Source organism: Mandrillus leucophaeus, unplaced genomic scaffold (assembly GCF_000951045.1).
Source record: "Mandrillus leucophaeus isolate KB7577 unplaced genomic scaffold, Mleu.le_1.0 Scaffold93, whole genome shotgun sequence".
Lineage (NCBI taxonomy): Eukaryota > Metazoa > Chordata > Mammalia > Primates > Cercopithecidae > Mandrillus > Mandrillus leucophaeus.
The window spans coordinates 3503435-3520778 of NW_012110141.1; the positions used below are offsets into that span (position 1 = coordinate 3503435).

Below are 17344 nucleotides of genomic sequence, written 5' to 3' on the forward strand. Positions count from 1 at the left end.
GCATTTCCAGATTGTCTTTAAAATGGACTGTATCTATTTATACTGCCAAAAGGAACATGAGTGTACTTATGTCCCTATGACTGACCTATATATATTTTTAAAAAAGAATGTGACAAATAAAAAATTACAAATTCATTTATTTTAATTTACATTTGCTAATAGGAACATTTTCATTGTTTATTACATATAGTTCATCTTATGAACTGGCTATTCACATTCATTAGCTATTTATTTACCATGGTTTGACAGAATTCCTATATATTCAAATAAACACCATAAGCCTGTATTTGAAAGAACAAAATTAACAAAGTTGAGACATATTGTCTTTGTCTTACTAAAACTGAAAAGAATTCTAGGATTAAGGTTATCTATCTAGGGGCACAGTACTAAATTAAGGCAACCCTATCAAGCTCTTATTAAATGCCATGTAATAAAATAATAAAAATAATTATTACCATTTACTTAGCATTACTGTGTATGAGGCATCGTAGTAAGCACTTCATTTTATATTATTTCACTAAATCCTCATAATCACAATCCAAAATATTCTTATCCCACTTTACAGATAGGGAAACTGAAATTCTGCAATTTAAGCAATTTGCCCGTAGTCACCCAATTAGCATGTGGCAAAGTCAACATCAAAATTGTTTCCAACAAGTTAATTATGCTGCAAACAAAATGTCTGCCCATAATAATTGGGACATTTTCAGTGTTTAAGTAAAATATAAACTTTTTAATATCTAAGAGCAAATACACATAAACACATCCAATAGTCATTTTAAAATACTCTAGTTAACAATAAAATCAATTATTTTATTCTATCTTAATAGGAGATTAACATTTACTTGGGGCCCATGATTTCATTCCTAGCGAGCATACTGAAATATTCAATTCCAACTAGCAACAAACAGTAGGATCAGCACACATTTATTTTGACCTCTAAGTCATTACATACATTACAACACGTTATGCCTATGAAGAATAATTAACCTCTTCATTTTTTTACTTTTAGTAGTTTTTGGCACTAAATGTTTATCAAGAAAAAGAAATACAATATTCTATGTCACTATTCAGTTTAAATCCATAAATATTCCAAGTATTGACTATGGACAAAGATTAAAGTAGGCCCTTAGGACTGAGTGCTTGAATGTAATGATAAATAAGACCTAATTTTGCCTCTAGATTATCCTCAAGTTGGAGAGACTATATAAACAAATAATTATATAAGGCAAAATAATTATGAAGTAGAAACATAAACCACATTTTGGGGCCCACCAAAAAAGCTGCAATTAATTCTTAGTGGAATTATACATGGAAGACTAAATAAATAAAGTGGTCACGGCACCACCTTACCATACTGGAAAAAGTATGAGCAAAGATAAAAATGCATGGAACTTCACACATAGTTTGCTCTCCAAGAGATTATGGATACCAGAGCATGACTACAACACAAGGTAGTGGTAAAATGTACCAGGAAATGAAGCCTTCTGAAACCTGGTCTCAATCTCCTGATCAGCTTGGCCTTCCATTACTTTCTCTCACAGGTTACATTCCACCTGAGTCAAACCCCACTATCCTATGAACACACCTCCTACCCGCCTACCTTCTTTTCTCTGAACAGAATTCAGATTTACCTGCTTGCTATTCTTTCTGCCTCATGTCTTCCCATCTCCTAATATTTAACAAAAAAAATGTTTAAAGCCTTTCCTAACCTACCTAGTTGGAAAAAATCTTTCATTTCTTTTTTTTTTTTTTTCCCTTAGAGATGGAGGCTCACTTTGTAGCACAAGTTGGAGTGCAGTGGGACAATTTCGGCTCACTGCAACCTCTGCCTCCCACGCTCAAGCGATTCTCATGCCTCAGCCTCCCCAGTGGCTGGGACTACAGGCGCGTGCTACCACGTCCAGATAATTTTTTGTATTTTAGTAAAGACAGGGTTTCACCATGTTGCCCAGGGTGGTCTTGAACTCCTGAGCTCAGGTGATCTGCCTGCGTCAGTCTCCCAAAGTGCTGGCATTACAGGTGTGAGCCACTGCGCCTGGCCTCATCTCCGTTTTGTGTGTATCTTACTTTTGTTACTTACATAAATATTGTCCTCTTAATTGGACCATAAATTTTTTGCAGGCAGGTCCTCTCTAATACATCTTCAAATTATTCATTCACTCAACAAATTTTGTAAGCATCTACAATAAGCCAGGTATTGAGCTGGCTGAAGATGAGTAAGCACAGTCCCTGGTCAAAAGCAGCTCCATGTCTGACCACAGCACAAAGGAGTGGTAAGAGGATAAGCCTTCCTTAAAGCCATACTACCTGGGTTTGAATCCCAGCTTCTCCACTTACTACCTACATAACCTAACCTCTTGGAACCTCAGTGAAATAAGGATGGTAACATCAACCTCATGGTGTTGAGAGCAATGAAATTCATTCCACTTCTCCACAGCTTTTTGACACATAGTGAGTATTCAATAAATATTGTTCACTTAAACGCCATCACTAACTGACCAAGAAATGAGTATTTTCAAAATAAGTAAGGAAGTCTGGAATGAGGAGGTTGTTCCCTTAGTAAAACTGTCTAAATTTCCAAACTTGTAAAATAGGCAGCAATAACAAAAAAACCCTTCATAGTCAAGTAGTTACATGGAAAGGTTTGTAAATGATGGGAAAGCCTCTGGAATTTCTTTTGACATCTACAATTTTCTAAAAAGTGATTATTCTACCTAGGTAAATTGGCATAGTCCCTTGGAATCTCCCTTTTTACCTTAAAGAAAATATGTCTGACCAATGGTAGTTGCTGTTTGTTTGTACTTCTAACACAATTCCCCTCCTCCCTCCATCATAAGACAAGAAGTTCATTCTCCATGAGAGACTTCTGTACAGCAGCACAAGGCAAAAACTGACACAGCAAGTACTTAAGTCCCCGCTTTTCATTTTATGGTTATGTGAAGATACAGGAAGACTTATCAAAGTAACATTTCCTCTACTGGCAGGTCCCTCCCTAATAGAACAACAGCAGCTACCGGGTTCAGACACAGCCCAGCTCCATTACTTACTGGGAATTCTTGGGCAAATCACTTAATCTCTCTAGGCCTTACTGTCCTTCTCATATGTAAGATGGAGCTATCATGGGGATATTAGATGTCTAAACCCTTGAAGTGTTAGTATAGTCTCTGACATACAGTAAGGACTGAATGGTAATTCCTGTTACAAAGCCTGTATTTCCTAGTCCAGTTCCACAAATGATATTGGGACTGGATGCCTCCAGAGGGAGCAAAAGAACCTCCTAAGCTGGATAAGCAGTGACTGCTGAGCAGAGGGATACTTTTTGACTTTTAAGAGTCTTGGAATTTAAAACATCAACAGCCTTGACCACCATCAGTGGTACCTAGTAACATATACAACCACAAGCCATTCTCTTCTCCTCTTTCACAAACTGCTAAAACTTCCTCATTCAGGACTTAGGTTCAGACAAGACTTCCTTCAGTAAAGATTCTAGTCTGATATAAAAGATAGGGGTAAAGTGCAATGACAGAAATGAGAAAGGACTAGGAGAAGTAACTAGATTAGAAGTAACAGACATAATTAAAGAATGAGATCCTCACAACAACCCTCTGAGGTCTTGATTAGTATTTCCTTCTTTTGGTGTGCAAATAGGAAGAAAGAGGTTAAGTAATTTGCTAAGTCATTGTTAAGTGACTTCAGTGTGCTGACGAGTTCAATTTAAATCCAGGTCTGCTGTCCTGCAAAGCAGATGCTCTTTCACTCTACCACACTACAGGCAATTACTTTGCCTTCTGCAGGTCAGGACTGAAACAAAGACCTGAAAAAGAACATGTATAATCAATGGTTGTAACTATTTCACTCTCTCAATTTCATCAACAATATACCATTTCCTCTGCAGTTTCACCAAAAATATATGAGCTACTGAAATCTCTAAAGTCTCTTGAAATTAAACAGGTCTCTCTCCAAACACTAGAACATATACCAGCAAATAAATGTTTCTTTGTTTCACACACTACAATATATGCCTCACCCATCATCACGTCACAGGGAGAAAAAGAATCAGGGCACATTATACATAGAAAAGTAGCTAAATTTCAGCTATAACAGGGAGAAGATAAAAGGATGCTACAGAAGTTGGAGAAAAATCAATATGCCTTTCTTGCTGCACTGCATTCTAGAAATGGCCCAAGGCCAGTAGTCACCTGGTAATGGTCACTGGATTTGACAACTGTCTCTAACAGAGAAAGGTTTTCATGCATATAGAAATAAATTCAAGGCCAACTTGAATCAGTAATTCTTTTCCTCCAAAATACATTCAGGTTACCACAAGAAGTGAAGCTTGAGGTAAAGCTATATGGTAAACACCAGAGAGGCCTTGTTTATTATACTACACAGTCACGGAATCAATAGCTAGATTAAGCTAAAACCTCTTGCTTACAAACTCTTATTACTCATTTCACAAATGTCTGTTGAACACGTAAAGGTTCTGAGTAAACAAAAATGATCCACAATCCCTTTTCCTATAAACTCACATTCCAGCCAGGAAAAAGGTTATTTAAATAATCAGCTAAAATACAGTGTGACAAGTGATACTATTATGCAAGCCATCTGAATAAAGGGCTCCCATAAGAGAGCAGAGAATAATTTTTGCTTCCTGAAGCAGTCAAAAAGGCTTCAGTGTTAAGTGTGTGCATGTGCATGCACGTGCATGTGCTGGCAACCACACTGATAATGCCAACATTAAGACATGAGCCTGGCCTCAGCAAAGGCATGGAAGTAAGGCAGTAGTACACACAGAGTCAAAGAATGGAAGAATGCTGCTTGTGGCTGCAATGAACATATGTATCAAACAGCTGCTAACATAAATGCTTCTAGGGTTCAAATGAATGTCAAAAAAGCACCAAAGGAAATCTGACAAGAAGTGTCAACTAACACTCTGCCACAGTGTCTCAAGAGCTTGAAAAGGCTGTGATAAACTGGAACAGATGTGCCCAGTTAAGAAGAGTAGAGGCTATATGTCCCAGCCAATTGTTGCCAGGTAGAAAGTCGTATACTCAACCAAGCCTTATGATTTTTCAAATTAAGACAGAAATCAGATTTATCCAACTAATAAAAAGTAATTTTTAAGACATTATACAAGCCACACCAAAATGTATCTAGATTAGCTTCAGCCTACGTGCTGAGAATCTGCAACCTCTGATGCTGAATATAAACTGGAGGAAAGACTGGGGACAGACTGTGAAGGGCCTTGAATACCATGCTAAGGAGTTTCAACTCTACATTGATCCTGTGTGTATCATGAAATAAGATGAGCATATAATGTATTCCAGAAAAGCGTCGGACAAACTGTTTTTAAGAAACGCTGTTCAAGCGTGTCTGAAATGACTGGCTACTGGCATGATGGACATGGGTCACAAAAGAGCCTGGAAATTGGGTAGACCAGTTATGGGGTAATAAAATTTGTCTGGATGAGAAATAACGAAGGCCTGGTCAGCCAAAGAAATGGAGCGCAAAAGATAGCTTTTAAAGAGAGAGCTCAGATACAGACTAAGTGAGGGCTGTGGAAAAGAGAGAGGAGCAAGAAAAGATGGCAGGAGGCACATCTGAAGAGTTGCACCAGAGAGCTCTGTCCAGAAAGAACTCCAATGCTGTGGTCTTCCCTCCTGCTTCTTATTTCTGTTATGGATTTCTCAAACATCAGAATTACAGAATCAGTCCTCTCCCAAACTGAATGTGGGTATTACTATTGCAGACTTAAAAAACAAACAAAAGTCAATCTCTAACTAACTAAACAGGGATAATTCCTAAACATCTAAGGAATTCAGCAGGTTAATGAAAACAAGAATTCAGTTTGGTTAGGAAGAAAAAAGTCTATCCCAGGAGTAAAGGCCACCTTCATTTACAGAATACATTTTTAGGTAGATGCCTAGGATTCTGGCATGATTGATCACACAGACAGACATTCAGAAACTGTTACTGAAATTGTCAGCTTTCTTCACTTGGGCCTTCTTATATGTATATTCTCTATAACAGTTTTAAAGGTGTAGCATTTTAATGAAATAATTGGTTTTTCCTAACATTTTTGACATGTTTTTCTTAGCAAGATTCACCTCTGTGCTCTAATTGCTTCAGTTCATAAGTTTGGCAGAATACTCTTTTATTTTCAGCATTTTCAGATATATTTTTCTGTCAAACCCAAAATTCACTTCCTTATATTTACTGATAATACAATATATAACCTGAGTAGTATGTGATACCATACTATCCACCCCCCTCAAAATAGTGAAATCAAAAACTGCTTCCATGAGGACACAGGCTAGGATCAAATCAAAAGCTGCTTTCGTACACATGCACAGTTGCATCTGAATTCAAAGTTTAGATGCCAGCTATTTGTGTGAGTGAGCTTAACCATTTGATCTTCTGCAGGGTTCCTCTTGAGCCTATTAAAACTACGTGGTAAGAAGACACAGCAAAGCCTGCAATACAGCGTCCAGAAAGACAAAAACAAGAGAAATGAAGAGGACTTGGAAGACCACAGAAAGAGGGTAGGTTGAGATAGCATACAAAAATGGGCAACTATAGCCTCTCACTTTTTAAAATTCAGTTTCTTTTCTATAAGATAATCATTCTATCCCCCAACTAAAGTTAGTTATACATTGGTTCGATTACACATTTCTGTGCACCAGAACATAAACAATACGGCTGTGTTTGACAAAAAATAACTTCATGGCACCATATGGTGTTACTTTTTACCTCAGTGTCATTGAAAACTACAGCACGGTGATGGAATGCAGAATTAAAGAGGGTCTAACAACAGATAAACTTGCTTACCTTTAAGTTTATCCCTAAACCCATGCCTTAAAAGTTTATGCCATAAATTTGGGCTATGACTAAACTTAGGCACGGCCTTCTAATAAGAAAATATATAACAAAGGATTGAGTGAAACAGTCACACAGAAAATAGAAACCACTGCTCATTAAACCTTCAGAGTCTTTTTCTATGGTCTAAAAACGGAAAAGTGTTATTAACCAATTAATGACAGTATGTTACAGATAGTGTGAGAGAAATTCAAGGAAATCAGTATGTCATACAATAGGCAACACTCTTCTCTACATCTCTCACCCCCAAAGAGATTGTTTGTCACTCAACTGTAAGCTTCTTGAATAAAGCGACCATGTATTTATTCATCTTTTTATCCCCCACAGTACTCAGGACACCATCTGGTATAAGTAGACCCTTGGTAATGGCTACCAAACTGGCAACTAAAATTCTCAAGGAAACAAAGTTCTTATTCAAAATCAGCCTCCAGGCATACTGAGCGCTTTTGAAGGTACTGTCGTACGAGGGAAGGGGAAGAAGCTTTACAAAAACAGTAAAGGATGTGGTGTTAAATGAGTCTTCTCCCAAAAAGTGAGACCTGAGGTGGGCATACAACGATAAACAGAATTTGTACACATGGAGGCTTAATATGGCAGAACACCAAGAAAAGAGACCAGATGGAATGATTAGGGATTGTCTGATGCAGTAAAAAAAAAAAACTGTCTGAGAGAAATGGAAGAAGCAAATGCTGGATAGTTTTGTTTTGCTCATTTCAGCACAAGAACAGTACACAAAGGGCCAGAGCTCAGTTGGAATTTGCAGCGGAATGGCGCATCCATAAATCACTGGGCTGGTTCACAATATCACTACCACCATCATGCCTACATTATCTCATTTGGACTGCTATGGAAATGAGTTTTGCTGCCTATAAAATACTAAAGGTTTAGAAACCAGAGACTGAGCCTATAGGGACTAGAGTCTTCTTCAGTGACATTCAGATTATTTTCCTTCAAATTAAATCTTACAAATGACCCCAATAAATAAACAGATAAAATCTGAACTGCTCTTGTTACAGGAGGTGCCCTGAAATTCTGCTTGAGGGCTTCCATATAATCACTGTGGTTGTAAAATTTGTACAGGTGAGTCCAAACTACTCACTTGACAGAAAGGTTAGCACCCACCGAGACAGTGAACAGAAGAGCCAGAACTAGAATCCAGGAATGCCAACCTGGATTGGCATTGATCAGACAAGGGCTCTTCCTAGTGTATTCCGTGTCGCTTTTAAAAACTAAAAGAAGAAAATATGATTCATACTTACCATCTCTGTTCAGCCATTGCTTTCTTGTTCTGTACAAAAGGAGCTTGTTGTGGACATATGGTAAAAGGAACTTGACACACCAGCTCTCCACACCCAGTTTGTTTTCAACCAGGACTATGGGACTCCGGTTATACCTAGCTTCAGGACATGGGATCAGGCCAATTTCATCTCTTAATATGTAAAACATAAAAAAGAATTAAAAATAAGAATACTAACCTTTTCAACATTTTTCTAATTTCAGAGTATTTTAAAAACCCCACATATTTCCCCCTTCCTTAAAAATATTATTTAGCTCACTTACTGGGATTGGTAGATGTTAATAGTGGCAAGGGTATGGGAAAACGAGTATGCTGTACTCTCTGTAGACAGGAGTGAAAACTGGTCTTGCCTTTGGATGGTAACTTAAAAAAAAAAGTCTTTCAAAATTTTGAATGAACATACCTTTGATCCAGCAATTCAACTGCTCAGAAATTATCCCATACCAAAATATATGAATCAGATGTTCACTGCAATGTTGCAACAAAACTAGAAACAATCTAAATGTTTATCAATACAAGACTAGTAAAATAAATATGGCCCATCCACATAATCAAGCCATTAAAAAACAATAAGGTAGATCTGCATATGCTGATATTAAAAAAGTTGCCAAGATATATTAAAAGAAAAACAAAAAAGCAAAATGCTGAACATAGTGTACAGCACAAATTCTTTTATATAATTTCTTTAGAAGATATATAAATGCATTAAAAATTTTCTTGGAAGGATAACAAGACATTTTTGGAGAGAGAAAGGTGTTAAGGAAGGATTTTATTTTTATACAGTTTCAATTATCTAATAACTTGTATGTATTTCTATTTTTTTAATGTTAACAGATGTGTTTATGCTTGCTTGCTAATAAATGCATATGGACCAGAAACAAAGAATCAAAAAAAGTTATTTTATCAGTGAGATTTTGGGCCATTTTTTATTTTGAATTAAAAAATCACCCAAATGTTAAAACACAAAATACATTTCAGAATTCAATCATTTTCATCTGTGGTAGCATCTATATCCCTCAATCCACCTCAACTTAAGCTGAAAATCTGCATTAAAGGCAGAGATTTAATAAACAACATGTGGGGCATTTGACTTACTTAGTAAATGAACCAGCAAACATAAAAAATGTGTGCAAAACACACTCACATGCCTTTCAACTCTAAAGGAAGTTATAATTCTTGCCTACACAAAGGATCCTTTCTCAATCAGAATGTCCTCTGTTTAATTAATGAATAACGAGAAACTTTTTAACAATAAGAGTAGTTGAAATAAATGTTTTTACAGTGTCTATATAGATATTTTAAACATGTCTTTAAAAAGCAGAATAATGAACTGGTTTTCGGAATTTGTGTGTGGTATTATGTATTATGTCCCTGGCATCCCCTTACCAAAACCACAGTGGTTTGATAGACCTAAAAAGAGGGAAACTGGTTCAACTACAAAATAGGAGAAACACCCTGTCTTTTTGTTCGGCCACTATCACAAATTGGTAGGAGGCTGTGGATTTAAAATCAAACCCCTCCTGGAAACTAAACTGGATAGCTTAGAGGTAATCTACTTTCTACTGATCACTTCATTAGTGACACAGGGATTTATCAATAAAAAGGGTATCTTAGGGGTTGCAAGACACTAACAATTCTTTCAAGCTAATTTAACTCCCAAGAAGGCTGTGCGATCTATGGGTTTTTATCCTTACAATTGGCTCAGTTGACTCAAAAGTGTTTTGATATACTATATCAATACTATCATAAGTTTTCTGATTAACTACAATGTACTGGGTACTTTGTTAGGTTTTAAAATTCAAAAAGAATAAAGCAAAGTGGTCTCAGACTTCAAAGAGCTAAAGTCTTGCTGGGGAGCTGTGTCAATATCCATAATAAAATGTTACCACTTTACCACTCCAATAATATAAACAAAGTCCTATAGGAAGAATATGGACAAAGCTGAAAGAGTACCTGAGGTCAATGCCCAGTATTTCAAAATATATTTTTGCATCTCTATTTGGTGGTATCCTGAAATCTATCTAATTCATTATTATGACCCCTAGCCATATCTGGCTATATTTGACTAATATATGACTGAATCTCTGGTATTTTCTGATGTTTGTGTTTTACTACATGAAGAATATTAAAAAATAAAGTAAAAATAAATAAGTAAATAAGTAAACTCAATGTGATTATTTCAGGAAATTCTGAAATAATCTCTGAGATATAATAATCTCTGAAATATATCTCTGAGATATAATAATCTACTTACAACACTTCAAAGAACTGCAAGATTCAACAATATAAATGTTATAGTAACAAGAATAAAAGAATCCTGTTTCCAGGTATGGTTTGTTTTTGGGGGGGATTTTTTTTTAACTTAAATTCACAATATAAAAACCTATCTTGCTCACTAATTAAACTAGGATTAAAATGCCCAAGTAATAATCTGGTATCTAAACTACAGAAAAGAGCCATCTGGCACAATTAAAAAACACACTGCTTTGACTGGCTGTTCTTTCAAGAAATACTTTATAAAATAAGAATGGCTTGGATATAGCAGGTACCCAATAACTGCTTCCTGAAAAGCTGATTATTCTTGTACTTTAGTGATAATATTCAAATTCATAGTTTTCACTTCTTGACCCTCTAAAAAAACATTATCTCTGATTTTCTCCTAATAAAGTATACTGAAAACAGCATGTGTCCAAGTCCTGGATGGAAATAGGTATATATACACATACACACATATACATACATATCAATATCATGTCATTTTGGCTTCTATAGACTTCAGTTTCCTCATCTGTAAAATGGTAGAATTGTATTATATCTCCAGTAAGGGAAATGGGCTAGATTTCACCCAGCTTTCAAATTTTATGACTGAGAAACCTAGCAGCTATTTGCATGTAAGGGGAATAAAAACAGTCTTAACAGATAATGTAGAGCACTAGGGGGAAAACACATGAAAAGAGGTAGTAGGGTGTAAAGACAAATGTACTTGATTGGAAGTCCAGAGTTCTAGTTAGTTTCCATTCTATCTACTGACAAGCAATGAGAATTTGGCAAGTCACTTGCCATCAGTATCCTCATCTGAAATACAGGAATAGTATGTTCCCTGCCTGTTATGGAAACCAAATAATGTCACGTGAAGAAAGTGGCAAACTACAAAGTGCTAGGCAAAGATGAAATACAGTACCATTAATCCATTTAAGAGCCTTTAGTCCACCAGTAGAGTGTGTTGGTTAATAGATAATGGAAAGCCGAGGCAAAGAATTTAAGCCTTTGTCAAGTTATGTGACCCTAAGATACAGTGTTATGTTGCTTCCTAAAACACATTACATGTACTTTGTAAAGACAGATAGGTCAGTAAGCTTCCAAATAATAGTGTGTTTGACTTCAGACTTCTGTGTCTCATCCCATAAGTCACAGTCCACTTTTTTCTAGCCAATTTCGAATAGGATTCCTTCCAGAATCATTTTAAAGTTGGAAGGGACTGCGTTTCTGTGTCATTTAATCTGATGAGGAAACTGAGGTCCAGTGAGGTTTATGAGGATTACCTAAGGTCATATTGCTAGTAGCTAAGTTAAGAATCGGGGCCTCCTAATTCTTAGCCTAAACCCACGAAACTAGAACGAAGAGCAAAACAGGATTTAGATCAATTCCTTCTATTTTTCTGTAAATTTAAGTTCTAATTCTATACTCAAGAAACACTGGGAAAACTCAGAAAAAAACAAAAACAAAAAGTAAAAGTCACTTGCAATCCCTCTGTAGCTATTAACATGTTTGGGTATATATCTTTGTTTTTTTTTTTGAGACAGGATCTTGCTCTGTCATCCAGGCTGGAGTGACGTGGTGCAATCCTCACTTACTGCAGCCTCCAACTCCTGGGCTCAAGAAGTTTATATATATACACATATATATGGGGGGGGGGGGAGGGGGGAGAGAGAGAGAGAGAGAGAGGCACTATGTTAACCAGGCTGGTCTCAAACTCCTGGCCTCAAGTGATCCTCCCACCTCAGCTTCCCAAAGTGTCAGGATTACAGGTGTGAGTCACTGTGCCCAGCTGGGTATACATCCTTTTTTCCTAAGTATTTTCAAAAACTGGGATTATATTGAACATATTCTATAATCCTTTAGGGAAAAAACTGAGCAATCCGCATTAAATATTTTCCCACATAATCAATTTTGAATTTTTTTTTTTTTTTTTTTGAGACGGAGTCTGGCTCTGACACCCAGGCTGGAGTACAGTGGCCAGATCTCAGCTCACTGCAAGCTCTGTTTCCCAGGTTTATGCCATTCTCCTGCCTCAGCCTCCCGAGTGGCTGGGACTACAGGCGCCCGCCACCTCGCCCGGCTAGTTTTTTTTTTGTATTTTTAGTAGAGACGGGGTTTCACCGTGTTAGCCAGGATGGTCTCGATCTCCTGACCTCGTGATCCGCCCGTCTCGGCCTCCCAAAGTGCTGGGATTACAGGCTTAAGAATTCTGATATTTTTAATGGTTGCAATGAATGTGCTATAAATATCAAACATATCTCTAGTTATTTCTTTACAAAATAGTCTTATGAGAGCAATGTTTGCACTCTTTCACTACCAATAAATTTCACCCTTTTACATTGTGAGGTTTCTGGCCATTTATATTCCTAGTATTTAACAAGGTATTCGATTACCTGCATAACTAAGAAGATCGTAGGATTTTTAAAGATATAATGGTTTGGGACGGCAATCAAGTTCTAATGGTACTCACTTTTTAGGTTACCTTCATCACAGGCTGCTCCAAAGGCAGAGCAATGTGGAATAAACCAGCACATTTACTTAAGATCACACTATGATACATCTCTCTGAGTGCCTCACATCACAATGGGGATCCATTCACTGGCTTCCAGATGATGTTCACAGTTCATGTAACACTGATACTGACTTTGTTCCTCATGTTTAGATAGCTTGTCCTATCTATACTTCTCAGAAACACCACCAACTAGAATAGAGCCACTTATCCACAAAAGTTGTATCAACCAGCTTACCTTCTGGGAGAGATGGATGGTACCCAAATACTAAAACTGAATCCTGTAATGTGGAGCAACCAAACAGAAAACAGTCCAAGGATTCAGGAAATGGTAAAAACATTTTAAATCTAAACAGTAGTTATTTTGGTTTTGTTCTGCTCCCACCCCCCAAAAGAAATGGAATTCTTTCCAGCATGACCAAAAAGGAAAGCTAGTAAAACATCTAAATGAACTGACCCTTGATATTGATAATTAAAATTCTCCTGGTGATTTAGATACTTCAGAAACCTTATAGGCTTTCTCATTAATTCCAAAGATTATCAACTTAATGTTTCACTGAAATTATATTACTGACCTTATTTAGAAAAAGCTACACAAATTACTACTGTTTATTGTTTGTTATTTGCCATGCACGGTTAGATTTTACATATACTATTTTATTCTGCACAATAATCTCATAAAGTAGGAATTCTGATCCCATTTTACAGATGAAGAGTCTTGTCTGTCTACTCAGTTAATAAATGACAAGCAAAGATTCAAATCCAGTTTGACAGCTTAGACTGTCAAACTCTAAACTCAAATTTTTACACTATACTACACTATTACTTAAATAAATAAAAATCAGATACAAGAAGCCCAGTAGACTCTGGCTTTCTATTCTTCAGTTCACCTTGCAGACAATCTAAAACTGCCTTTCATTATTCTTTACTAAATAATGTTCACTGGTGCCTACCCATTGCCTTAGAAGTGTGCATCCATGAGCCAGCTTTTCTTCACCCCTCATGTCTCATTCAGTTTAAATGCTATTGCCTCAGAAAGAACTATCTTGACCTCATACTCTAAATTAGGCCTCCATGTTGTTAATCTAAGTACCCTTCTTACTTTTTCTGACTCTTCATAATCTGTATGTTGACTGCTTAACATCCCATTAGGACAGGGACCATGTCTGGTTTGTTCATTAAGCCACCCAGCTTTGAACTCTGTATACCCAGAGACCAGCATTGTGCCTGTCAAACAGAGGTAATCTTTTGCAGAATGTATAAATGGAATGAAAGAAATTAAATGAGAGTCAAGGATTTCCATAATCTGGCCCTACTGTACCTTCTCAGTCACAGTTTGCTTCTTTAAGTCAATTCACTGTTCCCTATGGAGGTCTCTGGCTCGCGCTGAGACTACAAATCCTACCCAGAGTTTAATATTCGGCTTAAAACCCATTTCCACTTAGAGCCCTATCCCAGACATAACCAGCCTCCTCTCCACTTCTATTAGACTCCCATAGCACTTGCTCACCATGCTGCTATCCAGCTTTTATTATAAACTACTTTGGAGTGTTAATCTACTATTCATGCAGTTGGTCTTAGGTCTCATCTACACCTGCACTACACATCACAGTAGTCACTGGGCACATGGAGCCACTAGGTACAAATCAATTTAAATTACATAAAATTTAAAATTTGGTTCCTGTCTATATTAGGGACATTTCAATTGCTCAATAGCTACCATGGCTAGTGGCTACCATAGAACACAGCACAGATATAGAAAATTTCCACCATTACATAAATTTCTGTTAGTGCCTTGGGTTCAAGAACTGTATTTTAAACTTGTTTCACATAGTAAAGATGGTACCCACAACACCTCATAAACAGGGAGAGTTCAATATTTAATAGAAAAAACAGTAACTTACTGAATAAGATAATTTTAACATGACTATTTACATTGTAAACTGTTGTCTTCTACACTAGCACAGGGTCCATACACTAAGTTAAAGACTATCCCTAGGTCAAGTTTACCGTTTTAGAGAATCCGATATGATTATCTAAGAGTCAATCATAAAAACAGCATTTATATAGTATTATCCAGTTTATAAAGTGCTTCATATTCACCAATTATTTGGCCAATATATTTTTGGTGAGGAACAGAGATTCAGGGAAGGTCTAATATTTATTGAGTGGCAACTAAGTACCACTGTGTGAGGTGATTTTCCTGTGTTCTCATCAGCCTCACAAGATCAAGAGGACACTGAGGCTGAGAAGGTACCTATTCACATCATACAGTAACAAAACCCACATCTCACCACTGCATCCTCAACTCCTTCTGGCTAAATATTTCTCCATAAACAAACAGTGTATTTAATGAAGTAGATGTTGGCTAATAAAATTACAACCGACCTTAAGCTTGGAGAAGGAAACTTTTATAATACTGAAAGTGTAATTAGATACAGTAAAGTTAGATACAAATGTCACAGATAAACAATGCTTTTTTAAAAAAAAGAAAAGAAACACAGCCTCTTTATTTTGGGAGTAAATGGGCTAAATTAAGGGAAGAAAGTGCAGGCAATTTTCAAAAGCCCAAATTATAAAGCACTTAAAAAGATGCATAGTAATATTATTGAAAATAGTTTTACTGTGGGGAATATGTACTCAAATATAGCTGATGACTAGTATTAAACAGTGAGGTAAGCTATTCAAATGTTTAAGATCCATATTACAAATCATTTCATTATTCCGAATATCCAACTTATCTCAAAGTTTTAAATCTCGAATGAGCCAAACCCTTATTACTAATAAATTATACATTGAGAATATATTGATGAAGTTTCACAGTAGAAAAAGGATTAGGGAGGGGCATTAAAGTCCTTTAAGAGTTTCCGTAAATGTGATCCACAAGAACTGGGACGTGTTCCAAACTGCACTGTTAAACTGCCAAGCCAATGAACATTCAATCTTGGTTTCTTCAAATATAATGATGCTCTTTTAGTCTACCTCAAAGAAGAGAACATAAGATGATTACGATATTTTTTATTAGACTTCTAATCTCTGCTGTAATTTCTTCTAGAAAAATAATACCAGTGATGAGAAAATACACTCTTCATTTGTCCAACTTTTTTTTTTTTTTTTTTGAGGTTGTCTCTTACTTGCACTAAGGCTCCCATTCTCAAAAAGAAATCGAAAGACTGATATACAGCAAGGCATCAAAGCATTCTTTAGAAGGCTCAGCAACCACTATGGATACTGCCAGGAAATCATTCCAAACACTCTCATTTTGAAAAAGGCAGCAGTCATAAGGGGGAGGGAAGTGGATGCTGTCAGAGGTGGCAGGTGTGTTTTGAGGCCAGCAGTGTTTTGTTTTTAATGTGGCACAGTTGCACGTCTCCAATTCTGTGCCACAAGGGAGCAAACATCCGAGAGCTTCTTAACTCTTTTACAATCATCTCCTTGGAGGAAAAGAACACTTTGGTAAGATACAAGTTTGGCAACTTTTTTAGGCAGAAAAGCTGAACCTGTTAGAATACTTAAAAAAAAAAAAAAATTGAGTTCCAGTCTAAAGAATAAAAGTAAAAATAAACTCCAAAAACAACTAAAGTGAAAATAATGCAGAACTGAATGCCATGTTTCTTTTCTTTGAGGAGGAAGAGGTATGGGAAAGGAGGTACACTGTTGCTTCTTCCCTACACCTTTGTATAATGGAGATCTCTCTCTCTCTTTTCTTTTCACTTGTTACACAAAAGCAAAGTGTTACAAAAAGTAGACTCTTGTGGTATCTTCCAAGAGTACTTCAAGTAAAACGGAAGAGATACATGTGTCAATTCTGCAGTGTCCCGTTAAAGAGGGCAGCAGTGCTGGGATAAAAATGAGTTAACATGCTCCTTGTAACTATGAATCCGCTTATGCTAAAAAGTATCGAGGTTTCATTTGCATTATCCCAGACTCCACACCGCGCCCACAGAAGCTTCCCTTGAGAATGCTCCGTTCACCTTCAAAACACAATGTTTTATCGGAGTCAATTTACAATTTTGTGGCAAGTAAGGCGAAAGTCAAAAGCAGCCTCAAACCACCTTTAGTTAGTAAACTGAGGGGTTTAGGGCTCATTAAGACTAAGACGATCGGTTACCCTCTCTTGCCAATGACCGGGATGAATCTCAAGAGTTGTGTTTACAAGGTATGCACAGACCCACATTGTTGCGTGCGCCCGTGTACCTTAAACAGAGGAAGGATGTGGACCTACGGGGGAAGTCTTTGGAGTTTCGTGAACTCCTATGAAAAGGTGGGAAGGGAGAGAGAAAGTCGTTCCGTTTCGCTTTTTCGAGGTCACTTCTAGGGACTCGTCCGCCAGCGCGTCCCGGTAGCGGAAAGCCCGGCCAGCGGCGCCCGACACGGCTCTGCCTCCTCCCTAGAAGGGC

General features: G+C 37.0%; 1 protein-coding gene across 1 annotated transcript in view; it reads right to left on the bottom strand.

Moving 5' to 3' along the window:
• PTAR1 (protein prenyltransferase alpha subunit repeat containing 1) overlaps nucleotides 1-17344 on the bottom strand; it is a 98648-nt gene that overhangs the window by 31842 nt on the left and 49462 nt on the right. Inside the window, exons 2-4 of the mRNA XM_011970199.1 lie at nucleotides 17170-17334; nucleotides 14955-14980; nucleotides 8139-8308 (exon numbers count right to left, since the gene is read on the bottom strand). Of these exons, the coding sequence (XP_011825589.1) occupies nucleotides 8139-8308; nucleotides 14955-14980; nucleotides 17170-17334 (361 nt within the window). The remainder of the gene's footprint in view (nucleotides 1-8138; nucleotides 8309-14954; nucleotides 14981-17169; nucleotides 17335-17344) is intronic.